Source organism: Erpetoichthys calabaricus, chromosome 16 (genome assembly GCF_900747795.2).
Source record: "Erpetoichthys calabaricus chromosome 16, fErpCal1.3, whole genome shotgun sequence".
Classification (NCBI taxonomy): domain Eukaryota; kingdom Metazoa; phylum Chordata; class Cladistia; order Polypteriformes; family Polypteridae; genus Erpetoichthys; species Erpetoichthys calabaricus.
The window spans coordinates 41853966-41875316 of record NC_041409.2 but is presented as its reverse complement, the minus strand read 5'-3'; the positions used below and the strand labels follow the sequence as shown (position 1 = coordinate 41875316).

At 42.1% G+C, this 21351-nt stretch overlaps 1 protein-coding gene across 2 annotated transcripts in view; it reads right to left on the bottom strand.

Moving 5' to 3' along the window:
- Positions 1 to 2224: 2224 nt before the first annotated feature.
- Positions 2225 to 21351, bottom strand: part of LOC114666882 (tripartite motif-containing protein 16-like) — a 43878-nt gene continuing 24751 nt past the window's right edge. For both annotated transcript variants that reach the window (XM_028821919.2, XM_028821921.2), the window contains 3 exons: positions 16722 to 16881; positions 12117 to 12182; positions 2225 to 2849 (listed from right to left, as the gene is read on the bottom strand). In XM_028821919.2, the coding sequence (XP_028677752.1) occupies positions 2308 to 2849; positions 12117 to 12182; positions 16722 to 16881 (768 nt within the window). In that variant the 3' untranslated portion in view covers positions 2225 to 2307. The remainder of the gene's footprint in view (positions 2850 to 12116; positions 12183 to 16721; positions 16882 to 21351) is intronic.

Genomic DNA, 21351 nt, shown 5'->3' with positions numbered 1-21351 from the left:
GGGTGGTACTGGACCGCGTGTCTGCCTGGGGGGTTGTCAACTGAGATCCCGAGTTGTTTCGTCGTGTAGTGGGTGCGGCAATGCACTGTACCAGTGCATGCTCCCCAACTTGACTTGACTGAGAAGAATGAGAAATGGCTAAAACACAAACTTTAAGCAAAAGTCATTATTTATTCAGATATTCAACTTTTATTAATATAAGTTTCATGAAAACATTGGTTTCCCCTGTTTTTGAAGCGCAGTAAAGGCAGAGCTTCTGTTTAGCTCCTGATCCATTCTGCCACGAATGCTCCCTTGATGGACAGGGCACCTTTCTCCACATGTTCTGCGAATGTCCTACTTTTGCTGTTCTTTGTACCTCAGTTGCTTCTGCACTCTCCTCCATCTTGTCTGTCTTCATAACTTGCTCTCCTATCACTTTAATTCTGTTAGATTTCTCTATTCTCTCTTTCTATTCATTACCAGTGCATTATTTCATTAGCCACAATAGCAGCCAAAGGTTTAATAGCGTCCCAATGGAAGAATCCTGAACCTGTCACTTTCTTTGTTTGGAAGCATTCTTTTTATAATCTTGCTCTACTAGAACTGTCAGCCACATGGATCAATGGAGTACCTGCACATACTATTAGTAAATGGGAAAACAATATCTGATTGATCAAGTCGTGGTTGACAGAGAACCCTTGAGACAATCTGGTATAATTTCAGTAGTTTACTTTCTTCTGCTGGCTGTGTGGGTCTCCGGAACCTGTCATACCTGAGTGTGTTATAAATTCCAATTTTACACAGCCCTCTTTTTACACCTCCGTGGGTGCTGGTAGGGGGTGTTTGCTTTTAAATTTCTCTATGAAAATGTCCTTTCAATAATTTGTTATTGTTCTCTTATTTCTCTGAAATCAAATTAAAAATTGATCACCAAAAAAATATTGCAAACCTTTATGAGAACCTGTTGCACTTTATTGTTATGGAACATTAAGGTTGGGGAAGGTTGTCCTTTCTGAATCCACTGTGTATCTCTTAGCCTCTGCATTTGTAACTCTTTGGATGTTGTAGATCAATATTAGTTTATATATTTAGAGCAGGTCTAGTTAAAGATTCATTTTTCATCTGTTTTGGGTCTTTTAGAAAGTGTGTTCCTGGCTGCAGGACATCATGGGACTAAGGAAGGTTAGGGTTAGAGGCGTGGGGTGGAAGCATATGGAGTTTATAATTAAAGGTGGCAGCCATCTCATCACCCCTGCCAATTCATCTGCTCCTCCTGAACACACCACTCCATTCTTCTCTTTCTCTCCTCTGTCCATCACTGATGTCTCCAGCCTTCTCCCTAGTCACCACATTGCCTGTCCACTTGTCCTCGTCCCCTCACACCATCTCTTCCTCATTAATTTCTGCAGTCACACACATCATCAACACCTGACTCAGCACAGGCACTTTTTCAAACAGGTCATAATTACTACACTTCTTAAAAAGCCCACACTTGACCCATCTCAAAGTAGGCCATTACAAACCAGTCTCTCCTGTTTTGCAAATGTGCCAGTCAGTTTATTTTTATAGTGCGGCATTGAGATCATGGACCAGAAGGCACATGCCAAATCAGTGCCAGCAGAAACACAGAAGAGAAGGTGATGGAAAAGAAAAGAGGATGCAACTTTGACAACAAACTCCTGTTACAAGACCTTAGCTTCTCCCTGGAAAGACAACTCATGTTCAAGTGACATAGTATTTTCAAATAAGGCCGGGGAAAGGCCATGTACCTCTGTGCCACCTGAGTGGATCTGTGAAACTGTGAAACGCGCAAACACACACATGCATTCAAGCATTTTTTATTTTGTAGGGACTGATATTTGGACTTCAGATTTTGCACATTCATAACCACGTGTCATTTGAACCATTTCTTTTTTTTGGTTTTACTCTTGAATAAAAGCATGATTGTTTTGTAATACCTTTTGTGAAAGTGTTTATTTGATATTTGGACTTCAGTCTTTACACATTCTACACTTCACGTCAACATTATGTTGTTATTACTATAACATGATAAGATTTTGAACCCTTATGGCTTATTTTAGTCTTGAACAGCAATAATCTTGAATTGTAATTGCTCCTTATTAGCAATAAGATGAAATTGACAAAAAAACAGCATTTCTCCATTTAGCTTGTTTCCATTTACACCTGTGTGTATTTATTGTGCACTATTTAGCTGCCTAAACCCCACCCCCCCCCACCCCCACCCATCCTGTAAAATTCATTTTGACCCAAAACTACAAACACAAAGAAATTCTCTGGTTATGGGTGACCAGTGAAAGGTACTGGTCAGTGTTCACATGGTGTCAGATGGCAGATTGTTACACTGCAGTCTGGATCAAGAGAAAACACTGGATAGAGTGCCTCAGTGAATGAGGTGTTTAACCTGTGCAGGAGGGTCATTGTGTGTGAGACACTATAAAATGACAGAGAGCCAGCAGGCCAGTCCAGATACACCCCTATTCTGGGGCTGTAGGGGGCACAGATGACAGTCTGTTGGCTATTGTGATAATCAAAGTACTGGGAATAAAAACACTGCAAACTCCAGGACTTGTCATTGAATCCAAGACTGCACTCGTCACCTTCTCCTTTCCTGCTCAGTCCTTTATATGCGACTCCTATCAGCATGTTGTCTCCACTGCATTCCACCTCCCAGTAGCAGCGAGTTCCAGTCAGAGCCTCTCTGCACAGAACTTGGGGACAGTAGTCAAATCTGTCAGGATGATCAGGATATTCAGTCTCTGTTTCCTCACGTGTCACCTTCTTGTTCTCTTCAGATAGACGAAGTTCACTGTGGGCCGTGTTGATGTCCAGTGTTAGTGGACAGAAGTCTGAAAGGAGAGAAAACAAAAAGGAGTCAGGAAATTTGGGAGTGTGTAACGGGGCTGGAGGTCAATTAACAAGAACAGTCAGGAACTGCATTGACAAGACTCAAATGTGTTCAATTAAAAATGAAATTACAAAAAGACAACAATAGACAACAAAGAGAAAGGAATGCAAGTCAGACATTTAGAAGGAGTCTCAGTCATCTGGAATTATGATAAATGCCATAAGGTCAATGTAGTTCTAATGGACTGTCCACACTGACCACTGGATTTATTAAAATGACTTTCATTGTCTTTGTTAAGTTTGCATGTTCTCCTCATGTCACTTCTGCTTTTCTTCATACATTCCACAGACGTGCATGTTGAGTTAATTGGTAAATTAAAATTAAATGACACAAATCAGTAAACTTGTAAAGTAGCATGAGGACGACTCAATGAGGTGACACAGACTCAGAGTGTTCTGGAAATGAGCAGTGGATTTACTGGGATTTCTTTTATTTCAGTAAAAGTTACAAATTACCATTTTCTATTTTTAACACAGATTACCTATCTATGTATCTCCTAACATGCTCTTCCTTTGCAACTACCCCTTCCCCATTTCTCTTCCCATCCACACCGTGGTAAAGCAGTTTGCATCTACCACCAATGCTTCTGGCTTTACTCCCTTTCCACTTGTTCTCCTGTACACACAGTACATCTACCTTTATCTGCTGTATCATATCAGCCAGCTCTATCTCTTCACCAGTCATAGTACCAACATTCAAAGTTCCAAATCTAAACTCCACACTCTTTCCTTTCCTCCTCTTCCATTGTCTTTGAACCCTCTTCCCCCCTCTTGTTTTCATTCACCTTCTTTGCCCAGCAGTAGCATAGTTTCCACTGATACCCTGCTGGACAGCAGCATCTGTGGAGGCAGTTGTTAACCTAAGCCTCAACCGATCTGGTATGGGCATTCTGTTTCTCATTCATATTTTTCATTTGGCCCAGGTTTTCTGCCGGATACCCTTCCTGATGCAATCCTCCCCAGTTTACCCAGGCCTGGGGCCGGCACTAAGACCGCACTAGCTTGTGGGACCCCTGTGGCTGAGGTAGGGGTAATTGTGAAGGAAGAGTATGTTAGGAGTGTTTTGGAGGTGAAGAGAACATCTGATGAGAGATGATAGTAAGGGAACCATATGAATATCTGCCAACTAAATTGTTACCAAACAATTATTTCACCAATATGTTTGTAAAGGTGTGTAATAACATGTATTAAAATGTTGAAATTAAACTCCCGTGGTAAACCCTGAAAAAAACCTGCTCAAGTTAGGGTACCGATTAATTATGTTTCGAAAAATTGATTTTTAAAAATTGAGCCTTAAGTAACTTGTGAGGGGTCAAATAAGGGTTTTTTCATGATTCTGAGTTGATTGTTAGCATTTATATTTCACCACAAACACTCCATTGTGGAAAAATAATTTCTATATATATGTCATATTCTACTTTGCAGGACATTTGAGTCTAGCAATATACACGATGAAGATGTTACTCCACCTATGTTCAATTGCTTTATCTGTGAAGGCCTGGATACACCAGTTCAGAGGCTCACACAGGCAACTCCAAAGGGCTATTCTACTTTTTTGAAATATGCAGAAGCAGTCAAAAATGCTACATTTGTGGGACATATGAAGGAGGCTCAAAAGGAAGGAAAACTGAGGTACCACTTGAAGTGTAAAAGTGATCTGTACAACAACTTGAGATCATCAAGATGTCAGCTCAAGTATCAAAGACAGAGAAAGAGTCATCAACGTTGAAGAGAAGATGCACTTGCTCTGAATTCAATGCATTTACTGCCTGTAGTTCTACAAGTTCACAGTCAGTTCACCTCCTGTATAAGGATGTATGCATTTTTTGCAACCAACCTGCTCAGCTCTACAAAAATAATCCAGCAGAAGCTAGAAAGAAATATAGAGTACCAGATAATTTGACTGCAGATAAACTGAAGACAGCACAGAGTCACTGGGATGACTGGGGCACTGAAGTCATTGGATGCCTGGAAGGGATTAACGACTTGGTAGCAGAAGAAACACTGTACCATTTGCGCTGCAGACTTCTTTTTGAGAGAGGTGAGCATTACTCCAAGATTGAAGAGGAAGGAAAAAGAAAGAGAGGACAGAGGAAAATTGATGAGGAGCAAGATACAGTTTTTAGTGAATTCTGCGAATGGTTTGACTCAGAATTAGAACATGGGGTGATGACGCTTGACCAAGTCCACAAAAAACTGCAGGAGTTTGATCAGTCACCAGATAAGAGCCTCTGTTATTCAAAGTATTGGCTAAAGATAAAACTCCAAGAGAAATACCATGATACCTTGTATTTCACAAGACAGGAGAGAAGGGCAGATGTACTCTGTCTAAAAGATAGCATCGACAACATTCTGCGAGAGCATCATGTTAATCTTCAACATGGAGATGAGATGACTCAGATCATAAAGACAGCACTCAAGTTCATATGCAATGACATTGCCATGATTGATCTAGATCCGAAGTCATACCCCACTGCACACAGTATGACTGACATCGATAGTCAGCTGGCACTTGTCCCTGCGAGCCTTCAGATGTTCTTGAGACCGATTGTCAAGAAAGATGAAAGAGTTGCCGTTTGGGGTCAGAACTTTATTGAGGCATGTCGACCTCGATCAGGAGTATTGCCACATCAAATGGGGCTTGCCATACAACTTGATCATAGATATGGGTCAAAATGGATGCTCAACAAGTTACACCAGCTGGGATACACTGAGTCTTACTCGGAGACACAAAACTACAAATGCTGCTTCCTTAATAGCAGGAGTGGAGATGGTGCCCCAGGTATTTATGGCACTCTTGACACCATTGTGGAAGAAACTGATGATCAGATCAATGATGAGGTTGCGGTTGATGCTGCACTTGATGATCTATCAGTGATGACAGCCAGTGACAGTGAAATGTCGAGTAATGATCAGGTGGTCTCTATGGAGGTTGGGGAAACAAACAATGCAGTCACTCAGTTTGTTGGAGACAATATAGATTTAAACATTGTCTCTATTCATGGAAACACTCCCTTCCACTCAATGGGTTGGATCAAAGTCACCTCTCCGGCATCACCTTTGCCAGATCCACAGACAACAGCAGCTGCCCCCAGGGTGAAGTTGAAGGCACTCGACAAAGCTAAGATCCTGAGAGGAGCTGAAGTGAAGATTCTTCCATTTACCAAGAGGAAACAGACAGGAATAAACACCATCATATTTCTCCCCATCGCTGAGCTCTCCTCCTCTCTGGCTCATGACCAGCCACTCCTCACTCCGGGCGACACACTCTGGGCAGTGGGGTGGGTGATCAAAGCCCAGGATCCTGAGTTCCAACACTCCAACTGGAATGGCTGGATGAAGAGAATCCATGCAGATGATGCAAAGCAGAACACACAGATTGACTTCCTCCCAGTCATTGAAGGTGACCCTAATGACCTCAACACCATTTTTACCACTCTCAAAGAGTGCATACAGACAGAGTCGCTATAGTGACCTTTGATGTTCCGATTTGGCTGAAGGCTGTGGATATTATAAAGCAGGCAAATCTACCGTCATTGCAAGGTTGGGTGGATTTTACCTGCTGAAGTCTTGTCTTGGATCAATGGGTAACATCATGGAGGATTCTGGACTACTAGAGGTGATCCAGTTGATCAATCCTGGAAGTACGACAGCTAACCACATCATGGATAGAGCATGTTTTGACAAGGAATCTGTGCTCACCTCCTCATTGATGCAGCCATCTATCAGCACATCATGAAACTTGCCTTCACTGAGGAGGAGCGTGGTGACATGAGGACCTTCATGAAGAAGGTGGCTGATGGGAAGATGGGAGCCAGACACACAGACCCAGTAGTGGCAGTGTTTGAGCAGAGGTTTGAAGAAACCTTCAAATGACTCGCAGAAGGAGGAAGAACACCTGCACTCTGGGTGCAGTACCACCACATGGTAGATGTGATCAAGGCCTTTATCAGAACCGAGCAACTTGCAGACCACAAAGGGAATCTGTCCTATATTGTTACCCAGATGCTTGACATCTTTGCCACTGCAGGCCATCATCAATTTGCCAAGGGCGCATGGCTGTACTGTCAACTCATGAAGGAACTTGAAAGTTTGCCTGTTTACAAGGACACCTTAGAAAGTTTCGCTGCCCACGGGAACCAAGTTGTTCGTTACTCCAGCCATGAGTGGTCCGGCGCTTGGTCTGCATTGAGCAGACATTAATGAAGGCAGCCAAGTAAGAAGGTGGACTGAGCAGAGGAAGAATGAGAAACAGTGTTTCTGGCCACAAGTGCTGGGTGCTCACCCTCAGTCACTTCTTTGATGCCAACCAGCAGATGGAGGAAGACGTCAGGAAACATGCTCCACTCCACAGAGACCTTGCCAAAACACAGATGAAGAGAGATGCAGAGGCAGTTGAACTTGTCCTAAAATGGTTAGAGGAGAACAAGCCATTCGACAACAATCGAGACAAGGAGTTGCTCGTGTCATTCTCAACAGGATTCACAAGCACAGGAAATGACTCAGTCAATGCTGAGAGAGCAGCTGAAGTAGGGATGGAGATGCAGATCAAGCTGGATGGACAGTCAGTGACATCGACCATGGATGTCAAGTCAAAGGTACAAGCCCTGTTATCACTCAGAAAGATGCCAATGGTCACTGAGAAGAAGATTCACCTTGACTCACTAAAGGTGTTCAACTGATTGATCATTTTCGCCCAGCGGGATATGACAGTTGAGAAAAGCTTGGAGTATGAGCTGACTCCCTTCTCATTGTCCCTGTTCAGCAACAAAGATCAGAAGATGAACAAGGCAAACAAGGCAGACTTTTCAAAGACAAGCCTGAAGGCATTAACTTGACCTCAGTAACCAACCCTGCTGCACCCTGGTGATTGATGGCGGATGGCTTCTCTACATGGTGAAGTGGGAACAACATCAGACCTGGCAGGAGATCGCCAACAGTTACCTGAGATACATGCAGTGTCTGGGCCATCGTTCTCAGAAGATCATTGTGGTCTTTGATGGCTACAGCAGATCACCAAAAGATCACGACCACATCTGGCGCACCAAGAATTCCTGCTGTGATCTCCAGATTCGACCGGATATGTTCTACTGGACCCCAAAAACAAAGTTCCTGGACAACACTCATAACAAGAGTGAGCTCATCCACCTCCTCTCTTCAACCTTCCGAAAACATCACATCACTGTGGAGCAGTGTGACAATGATGCTGATACTTCGATTGTGAGAGAGACATTGGCTGCTGCTTCAAATTGCTCTGTTGAGGTCAGTTACATTTGTGTTTGTATTTTTCTTCATTAACTACTAGATGGTGCCCGGAGAGGTGATGGGGTAGTTTAAAAAGAAGAGAATTCACATTGTTGAAAAGTTTGATCTGTTTTTGCACGGTTCATTATGCCTTGTATATCTTGGTCAATTTTCAGGTCCGGGCAGAAGATGCAGACGTGCTGGTAATGCTGGTGCACCATAGCTCAGGTCGCCACCATCCACTCTTCTTCACCACATCAAATGGCTCTTATGACGTCAGAAAGATCCAAGAATCTCTCTCTGAAAGACAGATGCGCTACTTGCTCTTTTGTCATGCCTTCACAGGGTGTGATACGTTTTCTGCAATCGCTGGCCATGGGAAAACAACTCTATTTGACAGGTAATAATGATAATACTACTATTACTTCGACAAATAATAATAATAATAATAATAATCATTGTCATCATAGCAAAAATATTAAAAATAATAATAATAATTGTATTTCTGGTTCACATTATACTTGACACAAACCTTTTTTCAGGTTTTGTGCAGGGGATGTGGATGAGCACATGTACATCTTCCTTGACACAGAAGCCCCCAAAGAGGCAGTGATTCAGACTGGTACTGTGATTTGCCAGTACATTTACCATGGACCAGATACTACGTTGGGTGAAATTCAGTACAACATGTTCTCAAGGAAGGTGGCGGCAGGAGTGATCAAACCAGAAACTCTACCTCCAACAGAGGGTGCAGCTGCACAGCATTCACTCTGTGCCTACCTGCAGACCCGGGACTGGATCCTTCTACAGATCATGTCTCTGAACCCCAGTGACTATGGATGGACATTAGGTGTGTATGGGTATGAGCCAGTTCCAAGACTAGACCCCATGGCTCCTGAGGAGCTACTTAAGTTCACAAGCTGTAACTGTCATGAAGATTGCAGCAACCGGCGGTGCAGCTGCAAGAAGAATGGGGTCACATGCATCTCGGTATGTGGAATCTGTAAAGGCATTACATGCAGAAATTGTAGTGATGATGTTTTTGAGTCTGAAAAAGACATAGACAATGACTCTTGAAGCTTCTGACATTGTGAATGAGAAATAACTCTGACTATTATATAAGTATGTGAAATAAAAGCTACTTTGAATGTAAATGTAAAAGTGAGTGTGACCTTTTTCGACAATGGAGTGTTTGTGGTGAAATATAAATGCTAACAGTCAACTCAGATTCATGAAAAACCCTTATTTGACCCCTTACAAGTTACTTAAGGCCTGATTTTAAAAAATAGATTTTTTGAAAAACAATTAATCGATACCCTAACTTGAGCGGGTTTTCTCAGGTTTCCCACAGGAGTTGAATTTCAACATTTTAATACATGTTATTACACACCTTTACAAACATATTGGTGAAGAAATTGTTTGATAATGATTTAGTTAGCAGATTAGTGTTATATCTCATAAAATGCCATTACTATGAGCATAAAGTTGGAAATCAAAGGAGTCATGTTAAATGTCATCAGTGCATACAGTATTGCACCACAAAAGAGATGTGAGATGGAGAAGAAAGAAGATTTCTGGAGCAAGTTAGATGAAATGTTTGAGAGTATACCCAAAGAAGAAAGAGTGGTGATCAGAGTGGAACTTAATGGACAAGTTGAAGAAGGGAACAGTAGTGATGAGGAGGTGATGGGCAGGTATGAGAGAGACAAATGTTGTAGTTGACTTTGCAAAAATGATGGAGATGTGCGGTGGTGAATACATATTTTAAGAAGAAGGAGGAACACATAGTGATGTATTAGAGTGGAGGAAGGTGCAAAGAGGTGGGTAATGTCCTATGTAGGAGATGCAGTGTGAAAGAGATTATAGGATGTAAGGTAATGGCATGAGATAGTGTAGTTGGACAGCATGAATTGTTTGTATGTAGGATGAATTTCGAGGTGAAAAAGAAGAAGAGTGTGAAAATGGAGCAGAGAATTAGGTAGTGGATGCTGAAAGAGGAAGACTGTTGTGTAAAATTCAGAGAGGAAGTGAGGCAGGTGCTGGGTGGTGGTGAAGACATGATAGATTTTTAGAACACCAAAGGTGAAGTGGTAAGGGAGAGAGCTAGGTAGGTGCTTGGTGCGACATATGGATAGAGAAAGGAAGAAAAAGAAATGTGGTGGTGGAATAAGGAAGTACAGGAAAGCCTAAACAGGAAGATGTTAGTGGAAAAGCATTGGGATAACCAGAGAGATGACGAAAGCAGACAAATGCACAAAGAGATATGGTGCAAGGTGAAGAGAGAGATAGTGAAGGCTAAGGAAACAGGGTATGTCAAGCTATATGAGAAGATGGATACAAAGGAAGGAGAAAAGCACTTTTACTGATTATCCAGACAGAGGAACCGAATGGAGAAGGATGTGTTGCAGGTCAGGGTGATAAAGGATACAGATGAAAGTTTGCTGACAAGTGGGGAGAGTGGGTTGAAAAGGTGGAAGGAGTACTTTGAAGAACTTATCAATATAGAAAATGAGAGAGAGTGTAGGTTGAATGAAGTGGAGATAGTAAATCATGAAGTACCAGGGATCAGCAAGGTTGAAGTGAGGGAAGCTATGGAGAGGAAGAAAAGTGGAATAGCAGTTGGCCCAGAAGATATACCAGTGGAGGCATGGAGATGTTTAGGTGAGATTGCAGTAGAGTTTCTAACTGGATTGTTTAACAAACTCACTTTAAACTCACTTGAAAATTGAGAAGATTTTCTTGAGAAGTATTTCTTTGCATCTCTCTTTCAGTGGTGGGATCTTTTACTATGGAGCCCACTTTCATTCACACAGCAACAGATTATGTGACTTGAAGCTAATTGTACCTTGATCTTGGAGGTCACCTTGAGTCTGTCTTGATGTTTTGCTTGGTTCTTTCTCCACCATTTAAACTTTCCATCTCTTTAATTTGCGGTTAGTTTTACTCTTGTGGCTATATCTAGGAAAGTTGGCTACAGTCTCATGGACCTTAAATATCTTGATAATATTAACTACTGAAGTCACTGGAACATGAAGCTCTTTGGAGATGGACTTGTAGCCTACATCTTAACCATGCTTGGCTGTGACCGTCTTCCTTTCCTTTTCCTCTATTGTCCATGTTCAATTTGAGGCACACAATGACTCAACACAGCTTAGTGGGGACTTTGCTGAGTGACTGAAGACCCCAGTGACACTAATTAGGGGAATCAGTCTGCTTGAGATCATCATTTCCATGATGAAATGCATTAAAGCATGTATTAAACATGGGGGCACGGTGGAACAGTGGTAGCGATGAACTGGCACCCTATCCAGAGATTGTTCTTGTCTCCCTGTCCTGAGATTGTTCCTGCATCCTGCAAGATGCTTGCTGGGACACGCGCTACCCTGGATGAAATCATTTTTTGCAGCAGTACTATTTCTGTCAAACGTACTAACCCCTAATTCCTATCCTTCTTTTCTTTATATGTTTGATTTTTTGTGTGTGAAAAACTTTGGGCTTTATTCATTGCAAGGAGTGTGATGTATAAATAAATTATTATTAGCTTTATAAGGGAACAATTGCAATAGAAAAGTAACAGAAAGAAGAGGTTGGAAAATAAAGAGAAAACAACAGGAAGTGAAAAGAACAATAAGACAAAAGGAAAAGAAAAAAGAGCAATGAAAGCAGGACTTGCATGACAGGAGGACCCAGCGTAGTTGGTAGGATTTTAATAAATATGTGTTTTTAGTTCACTTGACACTTAAGAGAGTCAAGTCCAACATACTGCTTTGGTGATTCAATGCCTGAGTCTCTCTATACCATAATGCCCCAGTCCCAGAACCTCCACACTTTCTGCTCATCAGTCACTCAGAACTCAACATGAGATTTTCTGCTAGTAACCCTTTCAGATCAAAACCCTGGCCCACGATATTAAAAGAGAGATCATTTCTATTCTGTTGCTCCATTCAGTCAAAGCACAAACTCACATTGTAAAAACTCCTTTCTGCTGCAAGGCTCATGAGGCTGTAGTGTGAAAATTGGAGCTCTGCAACCTGAAAATAAAAAGAAAACAGAAGAAGGGAAACTGTGAAGATGGTATTGGGTAATGTTAGTTAAATTCTTAAACAAGTATTAGAAATGCAGTGCAGTTAAAATAAAACACAAAATGTCAAGTAGCTAAAGCACAAAACCTGATGGTACAGCAACACTGCGGAAATAGCAAACAACATACAAACATCCATCAATCCATTATCCAACCTGCTATATCCTAACTACAGGGTCACGGGGGTCTGCTGGAGCCAATCCCAGCCAACACAGAGCGCAAGGCAGGAAAGAAACCCCAGGCAGGGCACCAGCCCACCGCAGGCATACAAACATCCAATTCTATAAATATTACAATTCCATCCATAAGGTTTGGGACAGAGACACATTTTTCCTTGATTTCCCTCTCTGCTCCAAAGTTTAATCATGTCTGAGTTGTTTTAAAGTGCACATTTCAGAGGATTTGCAGACATTACGATCCCACCAAGTACAAATGACAACATTTTTTCAACATGGCCCCTACCATCATTTCAGAGTACCATAATGTTTGGGACAATTGGTGTCACAGTTGTTTGTGATTCCTCAGGTGTGTTTCATGGCTCATAAGATACATTGACTTGCTTCTACCCTTTGGAGTCTGTAGTTGCCATTGTTCAACATGAGGACAGGAACAATGCCAATGAAAGTAAAATAAGCCATTATGAGGTTAAAAACAAGAATAAAACCATCAGAGACACAGGCAAAATCTTAGGATAACCACATCAACTGTCTGGAATATCATAACAAAAACGAATGCACTGGTGAACTCAGTAATCACAAAGGGACTGGTAGGCCAAGAAAGACCTCCACTGCTGATGATACACGAATCCTCACTATGGTCAAGAAAAAGTCACAAACACTGGCCTATCTGAGAGATCAGAAACACTCTTCAAGAGGCAGAAGTGGACATGAATACAAAGGCCAAACTGCAAGATGAAAATCACTAGTTATCCATGGCTAGATTACAGTTTGTGGAAAAAGGATTTAAAAGAGTCTGCAGAATTTTGGAAAAAACTCTTGTGGAAAGCGAAACAATGATGAACCTGCATCAGAGTGATGGCAAGAGCAAAGTGTGGAGATGAAAATTAACTGCCCTAGATCCAAAGCAGAGCAGTTAATCTATTACACATGATGCTGGAGGTGTTATGGCTTGGCCATATATGGCTGCCACAGGTCCTGGCACGCTTGTTTTCATTGATGATGGAACTGTTGACGGCAGTGGCATAATGAATTCTGAGGTATATAGAAATATCTGATCTGCTAAAGTTCCAGTAAATGCCTCCAAACTCACTGGGTGGTGCTTCATCCTACAACAAGATAATGATCCAAACATACTGCTGAGGCAACACAGGAGTTTATCAAAGCTAAAAAATGGAAAATTCTTGAATGGCAAAGCCAGACAAACAATTTCAATCCAGTTGAGCAGGCCTTCTATATGCTGAAAAGAAAACTAAATGGGGCAAGCCCCCAAAACAAGCAGGCTGCATTAAAGAAGACAGCTGCATTAGAGGCTCGGCAGAGGATCACCAAAGAAGATTCTCCACACCCTCCACATCTGGGGCGTCATGTATAAACTGTGTGTACGCAGAAAAATGTTGCATATGCCTGTTTCTGTGCTAACTTTGTGATGTATAAAAACTAAACTTGGCGTAACACCACACACATTTTCATGATAGGCTCAGATAATATGTACGTACATTTCTGCTTGGGGGCGGCACGGTGGCGCAGTGGGTAGCGCTGCTGCCTCGCAGTTGGGAGACCTGGGGACCCGGGTTCGCTTCCCGGGTCCTCCCTGCGTGGAGTTTGCATGTTCTCCCCTTGTCTGCGTGGGTTTCCTCCGGGCGCTCCGGTTTCCTCCCACAGTCCAAAGACATGCCGGTTAGGTGGATTGGCGATTCTAAATTGGGCTTGGTGTGTGGGTGTGTTTGTGTGTGTCCTGCGGTGGGTTGGCACCCTGCCCAGGATTGGTTCCTGCCTTGTGCCCTGGGATTGGCTCCAGCAGACCCCCGTGACCCTGTAGTTAGGATTCAGTGGGTTGGAAAATGGATGGATGGATGGATTTCTGCTTGGTTTTGCAAATGGTTGGCACCCAGTGTCAAAACAGTGTTACTGTTTCTGTGTGGTCTCCCTTTCTTTTTTAGATGTAAATCCATGACGTGGGCTTTATCAAATACACCAAAATTAATTACATATTGTTTAAAAATTTAATTCACTTGATTGTAATCATTTTGTAACAATATAATGGTACATGAAATGACCAAACTATTCCAACTTCCATTACTGCTGTAGTGTTGTAAGGAGACATCGCAAATGGAAGAATTAGAAGAGAGCACGTATTTACAGATCATACTGACTTCTTGTCCCATGATGATGACTAACTTCTAAGTCGATTTAGATTTCCAAGAGCTATCCTCTTAAAGTTGTGTGCTGTTAGAATACTGGGAGGTATGCTGTACTTTATTTCAATTTTATGGTGAAATCCATTAAAATATGTATATTACATTTTACAGATAAATTGTTAACTTCATTTAAATAATGTATACTGTTAATAATTAAACATGTTGGGGCACGGTGGCACGAGAGAAGCACTGCTGTAAGGAGGTCGCATCCAGGGTGTTGCCTGCCTGGAGTTTGTATGTTTTCCTGGTGGGTTTCCTCCTTGTGCTTTGGTTTCCTTCGAAACGTCTGCAGTTTAGGGGATTTGGTGATGCTCCTATTCACACTGTGATGATTTGGTGCCCCGTCCTGAGTTTGTTCCTGCCTCGCACTCAATACTTGCTGGGACTGTCGTGACCCTGGATGAATGAGTGGATGGATGGATGGATGGATGGATGGATGGAATAACTAAACATGTATAACAAAGATTTTTCAATGTTCCTTAAAAGTTTTGAAGAATCGGCATTCTAAGTTTGCAGCTGGTTTTACATTTATTACAGATGCCAATTGTGTGGCAATTTGTTACGTGGGGAAAGAAAATGGAAGTGCATGAATTGGGGGTTGGTACGTTTCACGGACACAGTACTGCTGCAATAAATTATTCCATCCAGGATCATACCCATCCCAGGAAGCATCATGTGTGAGGCAGGAACAATCCCTGGATGGGGCACCAGCTCATCACTACTGCTACACCACTGTTCCGTCACTGTTTAATACATGCTTTAATGCATTTCATTATGAAAATGATATCAAGTATACATCTTAGTATTCAAAAATTTTCAGAGAGCTGTAATATCATGAATGCAATGTATTCTGTGTGGAGATCACTGCCTGCTCTCTCCTGTCGGCATGTGAGAAAGCCCATTTAAGAAGCATGTAATGATTAATGACTGGGTCAAGGAACACTTAGAATGTGAAGCATTCAATGTGCTATTTTAGTTATGATGGGGATTGAGAAAGTCTACCAAATTAAACATTGATTTTAAAATGAAGTTTACAACGTTCTACTTTAATGACAAAATAAAAATTGTCAAGATTAAAGTGGAAATTTCAACTTTACTCTTAACAAATGCTGTTTTTTCTTTACCGTGTCCCTATTTTTTCCTTCTCTGTGGCATTATGACACTCAGATGGTGGGATGAGATTCGCCTTTTCATGTCAACTTTGATATCTGACCACTTCTTTTTTATTTCGGCACTCTGAAACTTTCTGAACTTGAACTTTTGAGTGTCTCCGCCACTTCATCAATTTACATTTGTGGCTTATACCACTGCTTAAGCCATCAAATAGTATATTTTTACTTGCATCCACTTTACTGAATTCTTTTTTACACATGCTTTTTTCATTGTCTTTTAACAAAACACTGAATGGATGGGGCAATTTATATTGATTTGCATATTCAAATATGCATAATTCTGGGAGGACTCATGGTGGAGCCATAAGCGCATGCATGTGTATTAGATTTTACATTAATTTGGGGTTATAAAGAGAAGTACGTGTAACTTTGCTTGCACACAGCATTATGAATCTGAATATTTTTGTACATATGCACATTTCTGTTTTTCTTCTGTACACCATGTTTTAGTGTGTATTCTATGCACTGCGTTAAAAGCGAGGCCTCTGGATATTGTCTATAAATTGCAGACTTCAAGCAGTCATTGCATGCAAGGGACATGCAACAAAGTCCTAAATATGACGGCTTTTATAACCATGCCAGTGCTGTGTCCCAATTATTATGGTGCCCTGGAATGGGGGGGACCATGCAGTAAAAGTGTGGTGTGACCAAAATGTATGCAAACCCCTTTAAATTAAATGTCTGCAATTTGCACTTTAATAATGTATTGATTGTTTGATCTGTAATTTTAAACTGTGGAGCAAAGAGGGAAATCAAGGAAAAATGTATCTTTGTGCAAAAACAACTTTAATATCAAAGGCTGATAAATAAATGTTAAACAGCAGGCCTTCTTCAAGCATCTCACCACTCAATGTCCTCATATTGTCACTCTGGTCCCTCTAAAGAGAACAATAAGAGCACACTGAGTGACCTTTCAAAACAACATGACGATATGCTGTACCTAATGGAGTCAATGTCATGATGTTCCACTGGCTGATCTTCTCCAGATTATTTTTTAGATTTGACAGCTCCTTTCTCAGGTCCTCAGAAGAGAAATCAGCAGTGACAGTGAAGCTGGGTGAGTCTTCATCAGCAGGAAGGACACAGGAAGATGAGAAAGTCTACATTAGGAGAGAAGAGGGGATGACATTTCAGAGATGTCCAATAAAAAGAAAAAATTTGCTAGAAGATCTTTAATAGATCAGTGTATAACACTTAGCCCTATTCCAGAAGATACCGCTATAATTCAACACACTTTAACTGATATATTCGATTCAAATCATAATTTAACCTCAAAGTGACCTTGAACTGACAGACTAAATATGATGAATAAATTAATAAAAAGAAAAAGACCTAGTTAGACAGAGTGGAGAACAAAATGTAATAAAAAATGTTATACAATTCACAAAAGTAAATCGGATCCGTAACACCACACCCCAACACATACAGCACACAATCTCCATAAAGTTCCATAACTTTTGATGTTAAGTGGTGGTCTTTTTCACAGTCTCCAGATATTGTATCCCAGAGTTAAAAGATTGTAAACAGCTTACCCAATCTCCATCCATTTTCCAACCTGCTGAATCCGAACACAGGGTCATGGGGGTCTGCTGGAGCCAATCCCAGGGCACAAGGCAGGAACCAATCCTGGGCAGGGTGCCAACCCACCGCAGGACACACACAAACACACCCACACACCAAGCCCAATTTAGAATCGCCAATCCACCTAACCGGCATGTCTTTGGACTGTGGGAGGAAACCGGAGTACCCGGAGGAAACACGGGGAGAACATGCAAACTCCACGCAGGGAGGACCCGGGAAGCGAACCCAGGTCTCCTAACTACGAGGCAGCAGTGCTACCATTGCGCCACCATGCCGCCCTCACCCAATCTCGATCCTCCAAATTGTCCAATTTATTTCTTGCTGTACCACATCAGCTCAGGAATAACCATGTTGAGAAATTCTTCAAGGTAGTCACCTCCAAAACGAAAGAGAACTCAAAACCTGAGTGAGACAACCTTTTCTCTGGTCTTAGATAGTCCGTGCTTCTTTTATCCACTGGAAGCTTTGTGTTTTGATTTGCTCCCTCTTTCCTTTTTATTCTCCTTATTTAACTGTAGGTTGGTATCTATCACAATGACAAACTCCCAGAAATCATCACAACTGACCATCCTGCTCAAAGTTTCCCAGTATTGCACTCTGCCCAAAACACCTGTTTTATTCCTTCTAATTTTTTTATACATGCCCCAGGCAGAGACAGAGTTCAGATTTAAGATGACACAACACAGAGAGAGAAGACAAACAAGTAAAATACATTATGTGTCAGCACCACATGTGTGTTGCACCTCTCATTCATTTATTGATTATTAATGACAGAGAATTTCAGTGTACTGGAACTTAAGAGATCATCATGCAGGACTCCATGAGAGCCAAAGTCATCAGACTGTAAATAAGGGGACTGAGGGTACAGCAGGCAGATGGGTGAAGAACTGATTTGACGCAGAAAGCAAAGACATTAGGCTTTTTTGAGTTCTGAGATTTAATTAATTAATTAAATGTAAACAATTAACCCAGCCACAGGGGATGCACAAACCAGTGTGTTTCTTCGTGCCGGTCCCACGCCCGGATAAATGGGGAGGGTTATGTCAGGAAGGACATCCGGTGTAAAATTTGCCAAATCAATATGCGGACAACAATACAAATTTCCATACCGTGTCGGTCGAGCCCCAGGTTAATAACGACTGCCACCAGTACTGTTAGCCAACAGGGTGCTGGTGGAAATGGGGCTACTGTTGGCTGAAGAAGCTGAAGAAGAAGAAGGAGAAGAAGAGGTGGGAGACGTGTCCGGAGGCAGAAGGAGAGGAGGAAGGTAAAGAAAGTGGAAGTGAGGGTAGGAACTTTGAATGTTCACAGAATGACTGGTAAGGGAAGAGAGTTAGCAGATATGATGCAGAGAAGATTGATATATTGTGTATGCAAGAGATTAAATGGAAAGGGAGTAAGGCCAGGTGGATCTGAAGTGACTTCAAATTGTTCTATCATAGTGTGGTTGGGAGGAGAAACAGAGTAGGGGTTATTCTGAAAGAACAGTATGTCAAGAGTGTTTTCGAGATGAAAAGAAGGTCAGACAGAGTAATGATTATGAAGCTGGAAATTGGAGGTGTGATGATGAATGTTGTTAGTGCATATGCCCCGCAAGTCGGGTGCGCGATGGAGGAGAAAGAAGATTTTTGGAGTGAGTTGGATGAAGTGATGAAGTGTGCCCAAGGGGCAGAAAGTGGTGATTGGAGTGAATTTCAATGGTCATGTTAGTGAAGGGAACACAGGAGACGAGAAGTTGATGGGTGGTATGGTGTTAAGGTGAGGAATGAAGAAGGCCAGATGATAGTGGATTTTGCCAAAAAGATGGATGTGGTTGTGGTGAATACGTATTTTAAGAAAAGGGAGGAACATAGGGTTACGTACAAGAGTGGAGGAAGATGCACACAGGTAGATTACATCCTATGCAGAAGAATCAATCTAAAGGAGATTAAAGACTGCAAAGTGGTGGTAGGGAAAAGTGTAGTTAAGCAGCACAGGATGGTGGTCTGTAGGATGATATTGGAGATCAAGAAGAGGAAGAGATTGAGGGGAGAGCCAAGGATCAAATGGTGGAAGTTGAGAAAGGAAGAATGCAAGGTTGTCTTTAGGGAGAAGGTGAGACAGGCACTGGATGGTAGTGAAGAGTTACCAGACAGTTGGGCAACTACAGCAGATGTGGTAAGGGTGACAGCAAGAAGAGTGCTTGGCGCAACATCTGGACAGAGGAAGGAGGAAAAGGAAACCTGGTGGTGGAATGGGGAAGTACAGGAGAGTTTACAGAGGAAGAAGATGGCAAAGAAGAAGTGGGATAGTCAAAGAGATGCAAAAAGTAGACAAGAGTACAAGGAGATAAGGCGCAAGGTGAAGAGAGAGGTGGCTAAAGGCTAAAGAAAAGGTGTATGATGAGTTATATGAGAGGCTGAATACTAAGGAGGGAGAAAAGGACCTGTACCAATTGGCTAGACAGAGGGACCGAGATGGGAAAGATGTGCAGCAGGTTAGGGTGCTAAAGGATAAAGATGGAAACGTACTCACAAGTGAGGAGGGTGTGTTGAGCAGATGGAAAGAGTACTTTGAGAGGCTCATGAATGAAGAGAACGAGAGACAGAAGAGATTGGATGATGTGGAGATAGTGAAAAAGGAAGTGCAAGGAGGAAGTAAGGACAGCTATGAAAAGGATGAAAAATGGAAAGGCCGTTGGTCCAGATGACATACTTGTGGAAGCATGGAGGTGTTTAGGAGAGATGGCAGTGGAGTTTTTAACCAGATTGTTTAATAGAATCTTGGAAAGTGAGAGAATGCCTTTTGGAGTGGACAAGAAGTGTACTGGTGGCGATATTTAAGAATAAGGGGGATGTGCAGGACTGTAATAACTACAGGGGTATAACATTAATGAGGCATAGCATGAAGTTATGGGAAAGAGTAGTGGAAGCTAGGTTAAAAAGTGAGGTGATGATTAATGAGCAGCAGTATGGTTTCATGCCAAGAAAGAGCACCACAGACGCGATGTTTGCTCTGAGGATGTTGATGGAGAAGTATAGAGAAGGTCAGAAGGAGTTGCATTGCGTCTTTGTGGACCTGGAGAAAGCATATGACAGGGTGCCTCAAGAAGACCTGTGGTATTGTATGAAAAAGTCGGGAGTGGCAGAGAAGTACGTAAGAGTTGTACAGGATATGTACAAGGGAAGTGTGACAGTGATGAGGTCTGTGGTAGGAGTGACAGATGCATTCAATGTGGAGGTGGGATTACATTAGAGATCGGCTCTGAGCCCTATCTTATTTGCAATGGTGATGGACAGGTTGAAGGACGAGATTACACAGGAGTCCTCGTGGACTATGATGTTTGCTTATGACATTGTGATCTGTAGTAATAGTAGGGAGCAGGTTGAGGAGACCCTGGAGAGGTGGAGATATGCTCTAGAGAGGAGAGGAATGAAAGTCAGTAGGAACAAGACAGAATTCATGTGTGTAAATGAGAGGGAGGTCAGTGGAATGGTGAGGATGCAAGGAGTAGAGTTGGCAAAGGTGGATGAGTTTAAATACTTTGGATCAACAGTACAGAGTAATGGGGATTGTGGAAGAGAGATGAAAAAGAGTGCAGCCAGGGTGGAATGGTTGGAGAAGAGTGTCAGGAGTAATTTGTGACAGATGGGTATCAGCAAGAGTGAAAGGGAAGGTGTACAGGACGGTAAGGAGACCAGCTATGTTATATGGGTTGGAGACGGGGGCAATGACCAGAAAGCAGGAAACAGAACTGGAAGTAGCAGAGTTAAAGATGCTAAGATTTGCACTGGGTGTGACGAGGATGGATAGGATTAGAAATAAGTATATTAGAGGGCCGGCTCAGGTTGGATGGTTGGGAGACAAAGTCAGAGAGGCAAGATTGCGTTGGTTTGGACATGTGCAGAGGAGAGATGCTGAGTATATTGGGAGAAGGATGCTAAGCATAGAGCTGCCAGGGAAGATGAAAAGAGGAAGGACTAAGAGAAGGTTTATGGATATGGTGAGAG